This window comes from Kwoniella dendrophila, chromosome 5 (genome assembly GCF_036810415.1).
Source record: "Kwoniella dendrophila CBS 6074 chromosome 5, complete sequence".
Taxonomy (NCBI): Eukaryota; Fungi; Basidiomycota; class Tremellomycetes; order Tremellales; family Cryptococcaceae; genus Kwoniella; species Kwoniella dendrophila.
Genome location: NC_089480.1, coordinates 1,543,459 through 1,559,104, shown reverse-complemented (window position 1 = coordinate 1,559,104; position 15,646 = coordinate 1,543,459). Strand labels below are relative to the sequence as shown.

Genomic DNA, 15,646 nt, shown 5'->3' with positions numbered 1-15,646 from the left:
CTGTAAACCTAATAATAAATTGTTTGTACTATTTTTCAACTGTAATCACTACCTATCTTATCTTGGCGATACACAACTATATGCATATTTGTCATTGTATAACAATGATCTCTTGCAATTTTACCAAGCTACTACAAATTCATCATTTCTTCTTCACTAATAACCGCGGTTTTATTCGTGTTATCCCCATTGACCTGTTCTTTTTCTTCAATTTCCACACTACTAACATTATCGGCATTACTCGTTAATTCTTTAACGATTTTACTTTTTTTACTATCTAAATCTCCACCATTTTCAATTTCTTCGATTTTACGTTTAGTATTACCTTGATTATCAGTTATTGTAACTTGAATTGATTTTGCTCTTGGAGCAGGTCCCCAATTAGGTAATGGATTAACTTGATAGAAAGTTTCTTTACCTGTTCTTTCTACCAAAGCTTCAGGATGCGGAGTAAAATCGATTTTATGTCTAAAACAAATGCATGGAAATCAGTAAATGGCATCTCCACAAGAGCAATGAAAGACAAGATCCCATCTTCAAGTAGTAGAAAAATCACTCACGTCATAGGTTTATTAATCAACACTCTAGCCGGACTGCCTTCAGCGATTTTGTCAATTCTTATCGGAGTTGATTTAGCTTCTTCTCTCATAATATCATAAATGAATGATCTTGGTGCATCAGTTTTTACTGCTCCTGCCTGTGCATGTGATCGAGATATTTTGTAACCACCATTAAGGACAGCAGATCTAATGTTCGAAAAAAGGGATAAGTATTAGTATATAGGTAAAGAAATGAAATAAGGTTCAAATGGAGACCAACTCACAGCATCTTATTCAAGGGCATAGATGACATGTGCACACTTTTCGCTATTCTATTAGCGGTGAAGAAGAATGGATCAGGTAATTCCTGTGAGTTGAGGATCTATTAGCGAAAGCCCGTTTCTTACATCGTCAAGATTCAACGGATTGGCACAACTCACTTGAGCAGCTAAAGACAACATTCCTAACATTCTAGGGAAAGTCTTATATTCTTTCTCCGTTGCCGTTATATCTCTCATTACTCTTTTGGCGAATTCTGGATCTTGAATTGGTCCTAACCAGAGTGGCCCACCGAGCTACACGTCGAAAAAAGTATGTCAGCAATGAGTAGCTGATTGGATTTCACAGCGGTTGAAGTTGACGATCATTCTCGATCTAAGCTCGCATAGCAGGTGACTGATATATCAAGAGTATTTGCACTCACATGCATCGTACCACCACATTCTTCACAATTGGATCCATTTTTAGCTGTGGGTCCAGCATGAGTTTTGAATTGCTCTCTTGCAACTCCTTTTGCGGTTGTTCTTTCTACTATCCTACCAAAAGGCTGAGCGACAGACGATTCACAGAAGCTACATGTATACACAACACCTGTTTTACTACAATGGGTCGAATCAATATTGTCAGCGTTTGCGTATTCAGGCATTTTCTCCACCTTAAGCCTAAGGAGAATGGAGATGTGTATAGTCTTGTTCAACTCACCTTGCTACTCTTTTAACTTGCTCGGGGCCAGTATTGATTCTAACAAATAACCTAACGTAGAAATCTATCGAAAAAGATAATAAAGGTGTGATATATCTTCCATATCTAGCTGCTGCAGTTGCGAGTGAATGTAAAACTAATCTTAAAGCAGCTTCATGAGTGTATTCAGCATGAACATTGACACCTCCATAATTGGAGTAACTAGATGCAAATCATCGATTGCATTAGCTGCTAAACGCTAGGTCGATAGAGGTATTTGGCAGACTCACCATTTTTCTGGATACTGTTGTCCTGCGAGAACAGCTAAATCCGTACATGTTATAGCAAGTAAACCTAGTGGGGCCATCAATCACAGGTTAGTTGAAGATCTCTTGAGGAAGAGCCAAGAAAATGTATCAGCTCACCCCCATCTGATATACATCCTATAGCTGCGTCAACGAATGGTGCAGCAGTACCATAAGGATCCAAATCTACGACATCCACTCTAGAGCATGGGCCGACTGGTGATCGGTGGGAATACATGAATGCACTATTTCGTAAAATCAGCCAAGCCCAGAAAATGCAATGATCGCATTTCAGATTCTACTTACCAAGCGTCACCTTCGTTGATCTTTACTCTACCTCTACAACCAGGTCTTCTCCCAACTTTATCTTTAATTTCAGTACCATCTTCCTGTTTTTCCTCTAGTGGTTTCTCTTCTTTGACATCTGGTTTATCCACTTGTATCGGTGTTCCTTCTTCTTTGGTTTCCGAGGTCGCTTGTGGTCGTTGAGATATAAAAGAATCTTCTCCTACTCCGTTAAAAGTAACGTTTCTTCTCATCGCTTCACATGCTGATGGTGATAAATCGTTTGCCAATACATATCTGGAAAGGATATCATGAATATTAACTAAAGAGAGCATTGGTTAGAACGACTCAGGATAGCTCACTTGACATTGGGAATCTCTTTAGCATATCGAATTGAACGTAAGCCTGTAGCCGCTAATGCTTCGAGAATGTTTATCGATGGTGGTCGGAATTTTCGCTAAACAATGTGGGTTTGAAGTGTCAGTTGAGAGTGTTGCATGCCCTTAAATCACTCGTCAACTAACCTCGGTTGAAGGTCCAGCTATAGGCTGTTCCTCTTTTGGAACTTTTTCATCAGCATTGCCATCTACACAAGCAGGAAAGGTAAACGTCAACTTTCCCTGTGCACCTGTAGAATACGAAATGAAGGACTTAAGCTAACCTTTCCCTTCTTCCTTATCCTGATTCACATCAGATTCTTTGCCTTTCTGCTGTTGGTTCTGCTTTTTTTTAGTTACACCACCAGTTTTAGCTAATTTATTTCTAAATTTAGTTTCCAATTCTTCTTTTCTCAATTCATTCCATGATCTTATAACTGCAACACTCATATCTCTATTATAATGTTGAACAGGATTTAAGAATGCACCTTCTTTAGGTAAGAATATAGTTGTAGTTGATTCTGTATGTGTTGTATGTCCTTGAGGTATTCCTTCTGATAAAGGTACTGTATAAGGTATTTCTGATGGACCTGAACCCGAACCGGGAACTGGGATTGAAGTTGATGTTGAAGTTGACATTTTGTTTGTTGATTGTATACTAGTGGTGATGATAATGGTAGCTCTGGATATGGTATGAGTTGACAGTAGTCTATTATGACTGATGATCATATAGACTCCTCCACTCTAGCTTGTACTATATACCTATGAGTAAAACCAGTACTCTTATAGCTGTTGAAATGTTGAAATGTTGAAATGTCAAGATGAAAATCAAAAAAAAAGTTAATCTCGGTCTCATATTTAATTATATCTAATCAGTTGTGATGTTATAATTACGATGACTGATACGGATAGTTCCGCGGTGTGTGTTTTGAGAACATTACTCCACGTCATCTTTACTTTGTACCTTTCTCGCCTCTCTTTGGTGTAAAATCGCGTCTTACTCTCTTACTCATGACAATGTTTCAAAGTCGCGTCTTATCCTTCTTCCTTCAACTTTACCTCTTCCATGTAAATTACAGAAATATTTCACTTTTTTCATCTCTACTTGGTTGAACCATCAAGACATTACCATACCTACACTCAACACGATATCTACTGAGCTTTGTTTACCATACTTAAAAAAACGTTGCATCACGCAGTGACTGCATTCAGTGAAATATCCAATAAAACTCGTTTATAATGGTAAGCTATCTAAATCAGGGGTATCGCCTAATGAAGTTGAGCTGACTATCTACTTACTCGATCGGTGTTGGACCTATATAGTCTATCGTAAGTAGAACTTCACGGTATCGTTTCTTTGCAATTCTGACTCATTATGTATATTCAACCCTTAGGTAAACATACGGAATATCGAATTAGTGAATAACCCAGCGAAATTTGATGATCCATATCATTTCAGGATAAAATTTGAAGCCATTGCACCTTTAGCAGAGGGTGAGTGAATCTATCGGCTGTGCAGGACTTGCGTCGCATCAGCTAATGATTGAGTACCCGATTAATGTAGATTTGGACTGGAGATTGATATATGTTGGTTCGGCGAAATCAGAGGAATTTGATCAGGAATTGGACAATTGTTCCGGTGAGCTGAAAATTGTCAAAAGATGGCTTGAATATATGGGATGACGCTGACGAATTGTCTATTTGACTTATGCGTTCTCTACCGATAATTTTTTGACGATATGATTTCATACACAATCGGCCTATATATGATTAATCAACGATTCCAACCAAACCTTATGAAAATACAGTCGGACCTATACCAGCAGGTATAAATGCATTTGATTTTCAAGCACCTGCGCCAGCACATCATTTATTACCTTCAATTGAAAGTGAAGAAATTTTAGGTGTAACAGTTATAATCATTACAGCATCATATAGAGAAAAGGAATTTGTTAGAGTTGGTTATTATGTAAATACATACTATGAAGAAGAAGAATGGAAAGAAAATCCACCTTCACAAGTTCAATGGGATAAATTATTTAGAAATGTTTTAATTGAAAAACCAAAAGTGACTAGGTGAGTAACAGTATCTCTCAGATGTTCTGTTGGTTACAAGATTTCTTCTGGTGGTTTCGAAATTGTTCTTCGCGTTCACTGCGATCAATGTTGCTCGAAGCTGATTAAATCCTCTCTAAATTCCCACTATTAGATTCCAAAATCCATGGGATTCAGCACCACAAGCTTCACCATTTGATTCACCTTCGACTTTTGGTGCAGGTGTCAATGGAAATGGTGCAGAACTACCTCCGTCAGGTGGTAATCCTGAGATGTTCTCCGCTCCTTTGCCTCCACCCGTGCAGAAAGCTGCTGGCGTGACGAGTGGTGGTGGCGGAGAAGATGTAGAAATGGCTTAGAGGCAAGGGATATAACGGAAAAAGGGGAGCATTTCCAGCTTGCTTTTTAACAGAGAGAATTCCAGAAGATAACGATTTAATTATGTACAAATACCAATCAATCAACCATACAAAACTTTACCTCTTGTTCAAAGGGTATCATATATATGTCATGCACCGAGATACCCCAATAACAATATATTCGCGTTGTATTTGTACTGTCAGAGCTCCCTGATCCACTTACTGTGACTGTTACTATACTTGTGAACGATCCGACGGAATCAATTTGCACAAGATGTTTACGGGGTCTCCGGATATATCGATCGACGATAGTCCAGTCAACTTTGATATAGATAAGTTAACATGTATGATGGTGTATATATATCTATATCATCTTATTTCGTATTGGCCCATCACTAGCATCTCAATCACATCACGGACTCAGGACCAAAGAATACCTAAAATGCCTCCTAGAAGATCAAAAGTTGTAAATTCTTCAGATGGTGAAGATGAAGATTATGATGTAAGTGGACTGAAGCCTATTGTTGAAACCTATTGATAGATGGTCAGGAAATGGGTATGAAAATATCTGACATATACTGTTTTTTTTCTCTCTCGAAAAGGTTAAACCTACTTCATCTAAGAGAAGTAAAGATAAAGAAGAAGAAGAGGAAGCACGAGAAATTTCAGAACCAAAAACAAAAGTGAATAATAACTTAATAATGATTTTGATTAAAGGGTATTGTTTGATTTAAACTAATGATCTGTCATAATACAATAGAAATCAAGACCATCTACATCGAACAATGAGATTGGTCAAGCTGAATTAGAAAAGAATGATGATGGTGATTCCTTCTTTAAAGTGAGTTTTTGGTATCATCGATTATCGTATCAGAATCATTGGCATTGTTATGAGGAGTTACAGTCCAAAAAGGACAAATCCTGTACTAGTACAGGACTTAAATGACAACATCATTTCTGGGTTATTAAGAGTATATTAATTAATTAGCTAACTATAAAAATAATAAATAAATAAATTAGCTCACTGAAAATCGACGAGTAACAGTTAGGAAATTTAAAAATATGACATTAATTGATATTAGAGAAACATATAAAGATAAACAAACTAATAAACTTAAACCAGGTGCAAAAGGTATATCATTAACTAAAGAACAAGTAAGTCTAATAAGTGGGATTCGCGACTACATGAAATCAATCTCGTTTCTTTTTGACATACATAGAGAAGTATCATTATATTATAAAAATCTTTGAAAGCTAATTGCTAATCGGATATACTTGTTTTTCCATATTACAGTGGGATGTACTGAAAAACAATATTAATAATGTAGATGATATGATAGCGAAAGTCAACGAAAAGTAGATATGTAGATACACTCAAAATACATTTATTTTTTAGTTCAAATTAGCAAATTAGTATTTTAGATCATGAAAATAACCAGTATAAAATACCACCTTTCCGTACAGGTCAAACACTATCCATAAGTTAATATATATATAGCCATACCCACATTTACCCATAGGTGAGATGTATCGGTATCTTTTATTTGTAGAATATCACTAAAATTATGTAAAGACAGTATCTTGTCCTGGCCGGGATGCTCAACACCCGACCATGGTGTATCCCTAGACCATATAATCAATTGTGCATTCTTTAAGCCAATCTGCAGTAATACAATACATAAACCTCACAACATGCTATTTATATACGAGTAATCAATGAGTACAGTCCTGTTGTTCCTGGCTATGGCTAAGTAATTGTGCTCTATGTATATCTATTCTCTTCCGTTACATGCATAACGTAGTCATTTCTTGATTTATAGTAGACCAATCACCATTTAATCTACCTTGAGTCTGTTTTGGCACGACATCAAAAATTAGCACTTGATCATTTACCTCGTGTCATAAGATTACGATTGATAGACTCACATGAACAACAATGATTCTTTGATCATCACACATAACACCATTCGCTAATTCACCATATTCTTTTCTAATTTGAATAAAAGGTAAATTTGTTATTAAATCATTTTTCCATATATTCCTTTTCGGTAAAATGGTTTTATGATCCTTTGATACTAAAGTAATTATTGATTTTTTACTTAAATATTCATCAAATGATATATTATTCACATTTGTGTCAAATTCTAAATCTAACCTTTTCGATATTATATCATGATAATTTTCTTCTTCTTCTTCTTGATCTTCATGTAAAGATGAATCCTCCTCATTTGGATTTGAAAGTAATAGTCTTTCAACTTCTAATTGTTGTTGAATTTGTTCTTTCTGAAGGAGCTTTCTAACATTTATAGGTGAAAAGTCAAATATCATCAAATCAGATTTTTTAGGTGGTGGTATGATTTCATTAGTTTCATCTTCCAATTCATCATTTATATGATTTCCGTTATTATGATTATGTAAATTGCCACCGTTTGAAGAATTATCCCATAATCTATTACCTCCCGATCTGATAGTCGGTATCAAAGAGACATATCGGTACCCAGAACATGAGCAGACCTATCGTTAATTTATTATTAGCGTTTCTGTATGTAAGATTTCAAAACTAATACTTACCCAGCTTCTTCGTTTCATAACAGCGTCTAGAAATCTAGTATTGTCTTTACCCCAATTATCCCAATTCAAATTCTTTTCAACACCTCTAATACCTAAACCATCTAAATCACCACCATTTTCATATGCTTGCTTTAATCTATTTTCACCTTTTTCAGCTTGTTCAATTAGGAACTCTCTTAAGATGAAAATCTCATATGATTTTTGTCTTTCTCTTCTTGGTAAATTATCTGGAACATTTTGATTTCCATGTCCAATTACTTTCAATTCAAATACCATTATACCTTTATTTGAATTTTGTGTAAATGGTTTCCTAAATTTATCTCCTATATCATGATCATTTGGTGGAAAAGGTGGATCAGGTCTAACATCAAATGCAGTGACTGAAACACTATTTTCAAATAATGGTAATTGTAATTGACATAATAAAACTGGTCTAGGTGTTGTATCATCCATCGGATCAGTATCTAATGGTTGTGTAGGATCAATTGGATTATTTGGATCAGGTAGAAAAGAATAAATTTGTATGACAGGTGGGAAGATTGAGCCCATTGTGCTTGTTTCTTGTGGTAATATAGGTGAGATATTTGATGTCGAAGTGACTAGGAAACTTGTAGGTGTTAACAGAGCAAATGATGAATACCATCCATTTTCAGGTAATGCTATCCGCTAATATCCATACAATCGATATTAGCTAAAATCGTTTCACTTGGCCATAGGACCAGTTCTTAAAGGAAAATAAGATGTCTCACACATAAAACCTTTCCAGTTTTCCAATTCCAAGCAACAATTTCTTCTTCATGACCTAACCCGCCCAAACCACCTAAACCAAAACCTAAACCAGCTAAAACCCATGCAGGAGCAAATTTTGAAACTTGAACCACTAAAGTGTCGCCCATAATTTGTAATAATTGTCTTGTATCCATTATAGCTTGCGTAAAAGGTGGGAAATCTAATGTAGGTAATTTTGCTAATGGATGTGGTTTCATTGTTGATAATGTTAATAAATGATATCGATGTGTAGGTGGTGCTTTACTAATGTGTGATGATTCCGGTCTATACAGTGGAGGACAACGATTTGATCAAGGTTAGACACTTTGACAGTGGATTATAGCGTAAAGAATAAAGACATACCTATATTCACTAACAACTATCAAATCTTGAGAGGGATCCATAGTCAGATCTGATATCGGGAAATCAACTTTGTGTAAAGTAGTAGGTATTGGAGGATCTTCCAAATCTGGAGCCTGCGTCGAAGGTAATGGAACGAGTCTTATTGATGACGGCTATTTATGATGATAAGTCAGCGAGTCAATAAGAATCGTTTTGTATTTAATCATTACTATATCAGATGGCACTTTTTCCTTTCCAGCTAGTCTTCGACCCATTATTACAGAACATCATTCAAGAAAGCTTGATAAGCCCTTTTTAACTCACCTTATCATCATCTGCTTCAGAGAAATCATCACACATTAAAAAAATCCCTTCTTGTAATTCATACACACCTTCTCTACCTTTAACTTTAAATGTTCTCTTTTCTGACCAGTCTAAAGTTTCCCATCTCTTCTCTCTTTCCATTAAAACATTATTTTTATCCGCTGCTGAAATTATCTTTGAATCTGGTAAATGATTATTTTTAGTATTTGTAGAAGGTTTTGATGAAGGGAAAGAAGCTAATTGTACTGAAGGAATTGTTGGTCTTATTTTATTTGTAAATGGTGATCTAACTGATAATGAAGAGGAACCTGAAGCTTCTACTGGAGAGATTAAATCTTCTTCATTATTTCCACTTTGATATATGATAGAGGTCGAAGGGGTTGAGGCACAAGGTTTATAAGGTATATCAAGATATCCCGTCGTTTCAAGTGTAAACTGATATTGTAACAAAGCTGAAGATTTATAGACTTCTTGTAATGCCGTACAAACCTATATTAGTTTACCATAGGCATCGTCAGTATTCAATATCTGAAAGGCAGATAATCATATTACAAAAGTTTAAGTCGAGTTCTTTACTGACCCATCTGAAATTTAACCTATCGTTAAAGCTCAAAAATAGATATACCTGTTCCAATATTTCATCAGGTAAACTAAGTAATTCAGGTATATTTTGACTACTTTGACTTGATCTTGATCTTGATCGTTGGCTCGTTTGTCTGCTGATCTCTTCCGCCATGATTCGTTCTTATCTCGAAATGGCCAATTTGTTCTTCCGGTATAATTTATCTAATTTTGAGTAGAAGCTCAATTGTGGAAATCAAGATATGCCTGTATGTTACACTGCAAAATCAGAACTACTATTGTATATATGCTTGTCTCGCTTTGTCCACTACTGACATGAAATCCTCGGTCCTCGTCATGACCGGAAATTACTTACGTAACCTATCCTTACTTTGTTACCTTCTTCGCTTTCGAACGTTAACAAGTCTTCTAAAGATGTTTGATACCTTTCTTTTACTTTTACACTTACATTGCATATCAAATAACCAAATAGAAAAAGGAATATATACGGAACCACATATACAATAACAAAATGCAGAACGATACAGCAGTGAACAACGTACCATCAGGATCAACAAAGAAGAATACAGTTTATGTAGCTGGTTTATTACCTGAAGTAAATGAAGATCAATTATTATCGGCTTTCATAACATTTGGTAAGTATATTCTATTTTCTTTCATCGATACTCTTCATATTGCCCCTTCAATTCACTTTATGAGGCGAATAAAGATCTCGATGTCAAGTGGATTGAACAGACTTGTTTCATCTTCTTCCCCAATATAGGTGATATAATAGATATCAAAATTCCTCATGAATTACATGATCGTAAGTCCTAAATTTTGATTTATACATTTTCATATCTCCTCATTTACCTAAATGTCTATTGCTCTAAATATGATCTTCAAAATCGTTATTGACGATCATTCATTTTATACTTTTATAGAATCAAAACATCGTGGATTTGCATTTATAACCTATTCCAACCCTTCCGACGCATTAGATGCAATTGATAATTTTGATTTAAATGAATTACCTGGATATCAAGGTAGAGGTAAATTCTTGAAATGTAGTTTAGCAAATCCAAATAGATTCGCTTCTGAAGGTGGTTCAGGAAGTGGTAAATTTGATAAAGCTAGTAAGTTTCTTTCCCTATATCCACATCAGATTGCTCTTAATCATTATATATTGTAAGCTAACTTTGGTTAACATCAAACTATTCAGTCTGGGCAACGGATGAATGGCAGCAGGCTCATGGAGAAAAACCAAGGGATGAAGATGTACAAGTGGAAAATCAGTAGTCAAGGTTCAAAGGCCATGGAATTACGTATATATAAGATAGGTTCTGGATAGCCAAAAATAAACCATGTATAATGTTGTAACATTCCAGACGTATCATCCGTGGTGCAATCTCCAGTTCTTTCTTTAACAACGCTTGCTCAAAAACCTAAATGTCTTCGGTCACAGCAATTTTCGTGAACATTTGAAATAACAGATCACATCTTCTGCATGTGAATATGTATATAAAAACATCCGTTGTGAAATAATAATCTATCACGATACTGATCATTCTTTTATCTTCTTCTGACTGCTTTATAAGCACTTGTCTATTCAATTATATCTAGATTTTAGATCTTAACCAATACATAAGGTACCTGTAAATGGAAAATCGAGTGAAAATGTGATCAGTAGATAGCCCAGCTGATTATCCGCAAGGAGCGCACTTGCCTCAACGTCTTCATCGTCCTCATCATTCACCATGACTTCAACCAATAAGTTCTTGGTCCAAGGTGGGATAGGTTTCTTTGAGACGTGTTCAACAAGCTCAGACATCTTCATCGACATTCGGTCAGCAGCCTATGAAGAATATCGCATTAGCGTGATCCACCTAATACACTTTCCGCAAATCATTATTAAAAGCTTACCTTCTTAGCAGGTACGAATGCTGACCACAACATAGAAACACCTTGAGAAACCATTTGTACTTCTAATTTGTGGGTTTGTTTGAACCAATCTAAGAATTCTTGCAATGTTGGATTACCATCGAGTTCAAATCGGTCCCAGAGTGTCCAGTCGGTTTCACCGTACTATGTTACGAAGAACAGTAATGAATTAGCTTAAACTACTTTCGGATAGGCACAGACAATCGTATAGCTTACCTTTTGTTTAGCAGCTGCGATAGGTTCGGAGAACCCGAAGAATGGTAAAGCAAGATTGACGAAACCGTTCTTGTAATCTTCCAATTCATTCTTTCCATCGATAATCTGAATTGTTGATTGCATTACATCAGCTATAAATCAGACGTTGGAATGAACTACCCGACTGACCTTGTAAAGTTCTAAGCAGACTAAACCAACAGCTAAGGCAGTGGTAGTAGCAATGGCTGGGATAATCTTACCAGCGATCAACTTAGTCTTATGTCGATCAGCTGGTGTGATACCGTAGTTGGTAGCTCTCAAGTTTGAAGCAGCAGTGATGAAATCGATGTGATGATTGGTGTCATCGTCTTTCTCGAAGTCAACAGGTTGAAGTCTGAATCCAGCGAGAGATGAAGGTGGTGGAAGAGCTGCAACAAGGGCGTCAAGGTCTTCATCACCTAGTATCGAATAACGTGTCAACTCGACGTCTTGGTGTTGAGCGAATCAGGGTCAACTCACTGTCATCTTGCTGAGGAGCAGGCTCATTCTCGTTGACTTGAATTTTGACTCCACTCTTAGGTGTAAATTCAGGAATTTCAAAGGTTTCAAGGACTTTTCGGAATAATGCTGAATCTCGTTCGCCTTTGAGACCGTAGTTGAAGGCATGGAGATTGGCAGCAGCGACCAAATAATCCATATCAAGAGGCTATATGGAAACTTGTTAGCCAACGATGCAGTATATACAGATATACTTGTACTCACATTGTCGATGTTGAACTTCAATGCATCAGGAGCTCGCTTAGGACCAGACCAGAAAGGAGTTCCGTTGGAGTTGACCTATACGAGCAGTGATCAGCTTTTCTACATTTCATATTGATCAAATGGCTAGAGAGTTTCTACTGCATGACACTCACTTGATCCTTGGGTAAGTTGAACAATAATTGTTTAATCTCGTTGACATAATCGTTCTCGTACTGTAATCTAGCCCATTTGATACAGTCTTCGAAACTCATAGGTCTATCTGTCTTGAGGTATTTCTCGATTTGTTTCAATTGATCGTGATGTTGACCTGAAGTTTTCAAGGTAGTTTCGACGAAGTTGGGTTGAGATAAGTACAAGTTAACGGTGGTAGGTGGATTGACGAAGAGAGCATCGAAAGCTTCTCTTGACCACTGCAGAATGTAAATGGATATCAGCCTTAGTCACACAGCATGCTCGCAAGTTGATTTACTTACCTGAATGGTGTGCTCAATGGCATTTGGGAAGTTCTTGACTGTACATGATGGAATTGACTTTTCAGGGGGGTCTTGGGAAGATGAGTACGATTCCGTCAAGAATGGAATGACAACTTGGGTATTGGCCTTTGTACCTAAGGTACCGGATTCAAGTAATGGTTTTTGGTAGAATACACATCGTCTATCCATGTATTGACCTGATCAGGTTGGCAGATAATTAGCTCAAGTTCGACCATAAAGGGGCGAGCAACTTACGAGCAGCGACATTGTCTAAAGCGTTAGTGACACCATCGATGGAAGCGAAGAAATCATCACCATATTCCTCTATAGTATGATGGTCAGCGTCTCATACCTTGTTGAGATATTTCAAATAACTTACGTTCAGTCTCAGGACCGACTCTATCTTGATGAGCTACAATTTTGGATTTCAAACTAGGGTTCATGTCGGCGACAGCAGCAGCAGCTGCTTCGGCTTTGAAGTTTCCGACATCCTTGGCTCGGAATAAGAATTGTCTATTCAAGTTTGATTTTTCAATTGTATCCAAATCTGTTACATGGATAATACCATTTTCACCAGTTGCTAGACCCATCATACTCCAATTTTTCAACATTTCACAACCAATAGCACCTGAACCGACCAAGAATTGACGGTTGTTGAAGATCTTCTCTTGGAAGGTTTTACCGAATACTGCAATTTGTCCATCATATCTTGATCCTATAGGTTGAGCATCTTGTTCGGAAGGTAATTGTTTAGGTAAAGATTCAAGTGAATCAAAGTACATTGATTGTTGCATTGGGTGGAACTTAGCCGAACATGCCTTCAATACCTCTTGAGCAACAAATCCACCAATAACAGCTACCATAGGTGAAATGTCACCGGTAGCTTGGAATGAAAGTTCCTGTAAGACCTTTTCATTCAATTCCGCTTGACTACCTGCAATCTCCTTAGCGAGAGATACTATAGTAGCAGCATCTTCAGCGTTTCTGGCCCGTGGGAGGTGACCGGCTTTCTCGTAGAAGGTTGAGAGAGCCTGGAAACCGGCATGGAGGGTTTCAGGTCGGTCAAATTTGGCGAAATCAGTGATGAAAAGTTCTGGATTTGTAAGTGACTCTTTGAGGGATTTCTACGATGTCCTATCAGTTGATCGGTCTCATAAATTATGATCACCCAACTCACAAATTGAAGAATTTTGGGCATCTTGACTTGAGTGAAGATACCACCAGATTTGTATTGTCCTAATTCCCTTGTATCACCGATAGCGAAGGTATAGGGACCTATGTGATCGCCACATGAGCATAAGTCTCCTTTTATTGCTTGAGAAGATTCACTCACCCTTGACAGTGACTTTTCTAGGTTCACATCCATTAAGGCCTTCCATACCTTTGACTTCCGAGAAAGTAACGAAATCGCCGTCTTCTAAACCGTGTCGAGTCTCGTCCAAACATGTAACGATACCCTCTTCATCCTATACGACATAATTAGCTAGACTCAAAACGCAAGAGAGTGTGCCAGCTTACTTGTTCAACTTCCACTATCATACCAGTTTGAGGGTTCTCTCCCGTTGGATCTACACAGGCAAAGTCTTTACCGAAATCGTTGAATACAGATCTAGCGTATGATAATGATCAGCTGAGTGATTACAATTCTGATGATATTCAGCTCACCCAAATAAACCTCTGACATCAGCAGCAATAAAGTAAATTCCCTTTTCCCTACAGAATTCATTGATCTCTACTTGTTTAGCGATTGTAGCATTTGTCAATACGACCACCTTTTCAGTAAATGACGATGATCAGCTTTATTTCTCCCTGATCATGAATTCCTGCTTATACTCACTTGATAAGGAGCAACCATTTCCGGTGTGATTTCACCATTTCCTTCGAGTGGTTTAACAGGTACATAACTATTTAGTTCTGCTAATCGTGGTCGTGTTACTTCTGCTCGTGGTTTTCCGACATCTTCTTCACGTAGGAAGAACTATAATAATATCAATTAGGTTGAAATCAAGCGGCATCCGTGAAAATAAGATGCTCACTTGTGTACCCAAATCCGCTATCTCAGTTGGTGCTGGATCGTAGATTGTTACTGTTTTTACACCTGCTAAAGCGACGTTCTTGGCTAAGACAGTGGCCATAAAGTATCAGCTGACATACCTTGAGAGGGTCGTTAAAAGCTAAAAATGAGTTGGAAGATAAACTAGCACACTAACCAATTTCGACACCTAAACCTTTCATTCCTACAATCAAGACATTTGAGGCTGCCATTTTCTTCATAGCTAAGGTGATTAAACAATATAAGTCGATGTTCATGGACAGATGCATGTTGTGGTAACTCACCCTCATGACCTAAGACATAGCTAATGAAAGCAGAGTATTAGCTTATACAAGCCTGCAGGAGGATTGCATTGTATACTTACAGCTGACGAGAGTACAAACCCTCTGTAAATATACGACGACGTTTGATCAGCTACTTTTCATGCTAAGACCTTAGTATATAGAGGCTACCCAAGCTTACCATCGACTGCAATGGGTAAGAGCTGTCAGCTAGATGTACTTTCTTATGACTTACAAGGAGCGAAGCTTATGGTCAGCTATACTCACTAGAATCTCCGGGGACAGCTTCATCAACTTGCATAGGAGCGGCCATGATGATTAATTGATTTTGTTACTTGTATTTATTGGCTTCTTATATGGATAATCTTTTGTTTTTATTTCTTCTGTATAATAAGTACTACAAACGATATTATATGTTATTTCGTTCAGACTGATCGATGACAAAGCAAAAGAGAGAAAGAGAATTTATATTTGTTGTTATTTGATAATCAAGTT

General features: G+C 37.1%; 6 protein-coding genes across 6 annotated transcripts; 3 read left to right on the top strand and 3 right to left on the bottom strand.

The window, feature by feature from the left end:
* Positions 1-131: 131 nt before the first annotated feature.
* L201_004414 (N2,N2-dimethylguanosine tRNA methyltransferase) lies at positions 132-3,105 on the bottom strand (the record flags this gene model as incomplete). The annotated part of the gene is made up of 12 exons (XM_066220156.1): positions 132-468; positions 561-746; positions 824-906; positions 980-1,114; positions 1,243-1,417; positions 1,521-1,721; positions 1,790-1,853; positions 1,925-2,049; positions 2,111-2,386; positions 2,452-2,546; positions 2,614-2,675; positions 2,751-3,105. 12 exons carry the CDS (start codon positions 3,103-3,105, stop codon positions 132-134), a joined length of 2,094 nt encoding a protein of 697 aa, XP_066076253.1.
* A 600-nt stretch (positions 3,106-3,705) lies between these two features.
* L201_004413 (histone chaperone ASF1) lies at positions 3,706-4,880 on the top strand (the record flags this gene model as incomplete). Its single annotated transcript, XM_066220155.1, has 5 exons — positions 3,706-3,708; positions 3,861-3,960; positions 4,031-4,105; positions 4,275-4,542; positions 4,676-4,880. The coding sequence occupies 5 exons, from the start codon at positions 3,706-3,708 to the stop codon at positions 4,878-4,880; spliced, it is 651 nt and encodes a 216-aa protein (XP_066076252.1).
* A 442-nt stretch (positions 4,881-5,322) lies between these two features.
* Positions 5,323-6,240, top strand: L201_004412 (uncharacterized protein; the record flags this gene model as incomplete). Its single annotated transcript, XM_066220154.1, has 5 exons — positions 5,323-5,382; positions 5,483-5,563; positions 5,641-5,721; positions 5,901-6,035; positions 6,175-6,240. 5 exons carry the CDS (start codon positions 5,323-5,325, stop codon positions 6,238-6,240), a joined length of 423 nt encoding a protein of 140 aa, XP_066076251.1.
* A 425-nt stretch (positions 6,241-6,665) lies between these two features.
* L201_004411 (uncharacterized protein) lies at positions 6,666-9,621 on the bottom strand (the record flags this gene model as incomplete). Its single annotated transcript, XM_066220153.1, has 7 exons — positions 6,666-6,731; positions 6,807-7,394; positions 7,452-8,117; positions 8,201-8,504; positions 8,583-8,734; positions 8,886-9,374; positions 9,466-9,621. 7 exons carry the CDS (start codon positions 9,619-9,621, stop codon positions 6,666-6,668), a joined length of 2,421 nt encoding a protein of 806 aa, XP_066076250.1.
* A 357-nt stretch (positions 9,622-9,978) lies between these two features.
* On the top strand, positions 9,979-10,745 carry L201_004410 (uncharacterized protein; the record flags this gene model as incomplete). The annotated part of the gene is made up of 4 exons (XM_066220152.1): positions 9,979-10,102; positions 10,231-10,272; positions 10,391-10,582; positions 10,669-10,745. 4 exons carry the CDS (start codon positions 9,979-9,981, stop codon positions 10,743-10,745), a joined length of 435 nt encoding a protein of 144 aa, XP_066076249.1.
* A 327-nt stretch (positions 10,746-11,072) lies between these two features.
* Positions 11,073-15,464, bottom strand: L201_004409 (uncharacterized protein; the record flags this gene model as incomplete). Its single annotated transcript, XM_066220151.1, has 22 exons — positions 11,073-11,099; positions 11,173-11,301; positions 11,370-11,531; positions 11,604-11,708; positions 11,772-12,040; positions 12,102-12,288; positions 12,345-12,419; positions 12,497-12,754; positions 12,818-13,014; positions 13,073-13,141; positions 13,197-13,941; positions 13,995-14,092; positions 14,151-14,283; positions 14,336-14,426; positions 14,483-14,589; positions 14,655-14,795; positions 14,854-14,936; positions 15,028-15,093; positions 15,155-15,174; positions 15,235-15,256; positions 15,333-15,338; positions 15,419-15,464. 22 exons carry the CDS (start codon positions 15,462-15,464, stop codon positions 11,073-11,075), a joined length of 3,036 nt encoding a protein of 1,011 aa, XP_066076248.1.
* Between the last annotated feature and the right edge of the window lie 182 nt (positions 15,465-15,646).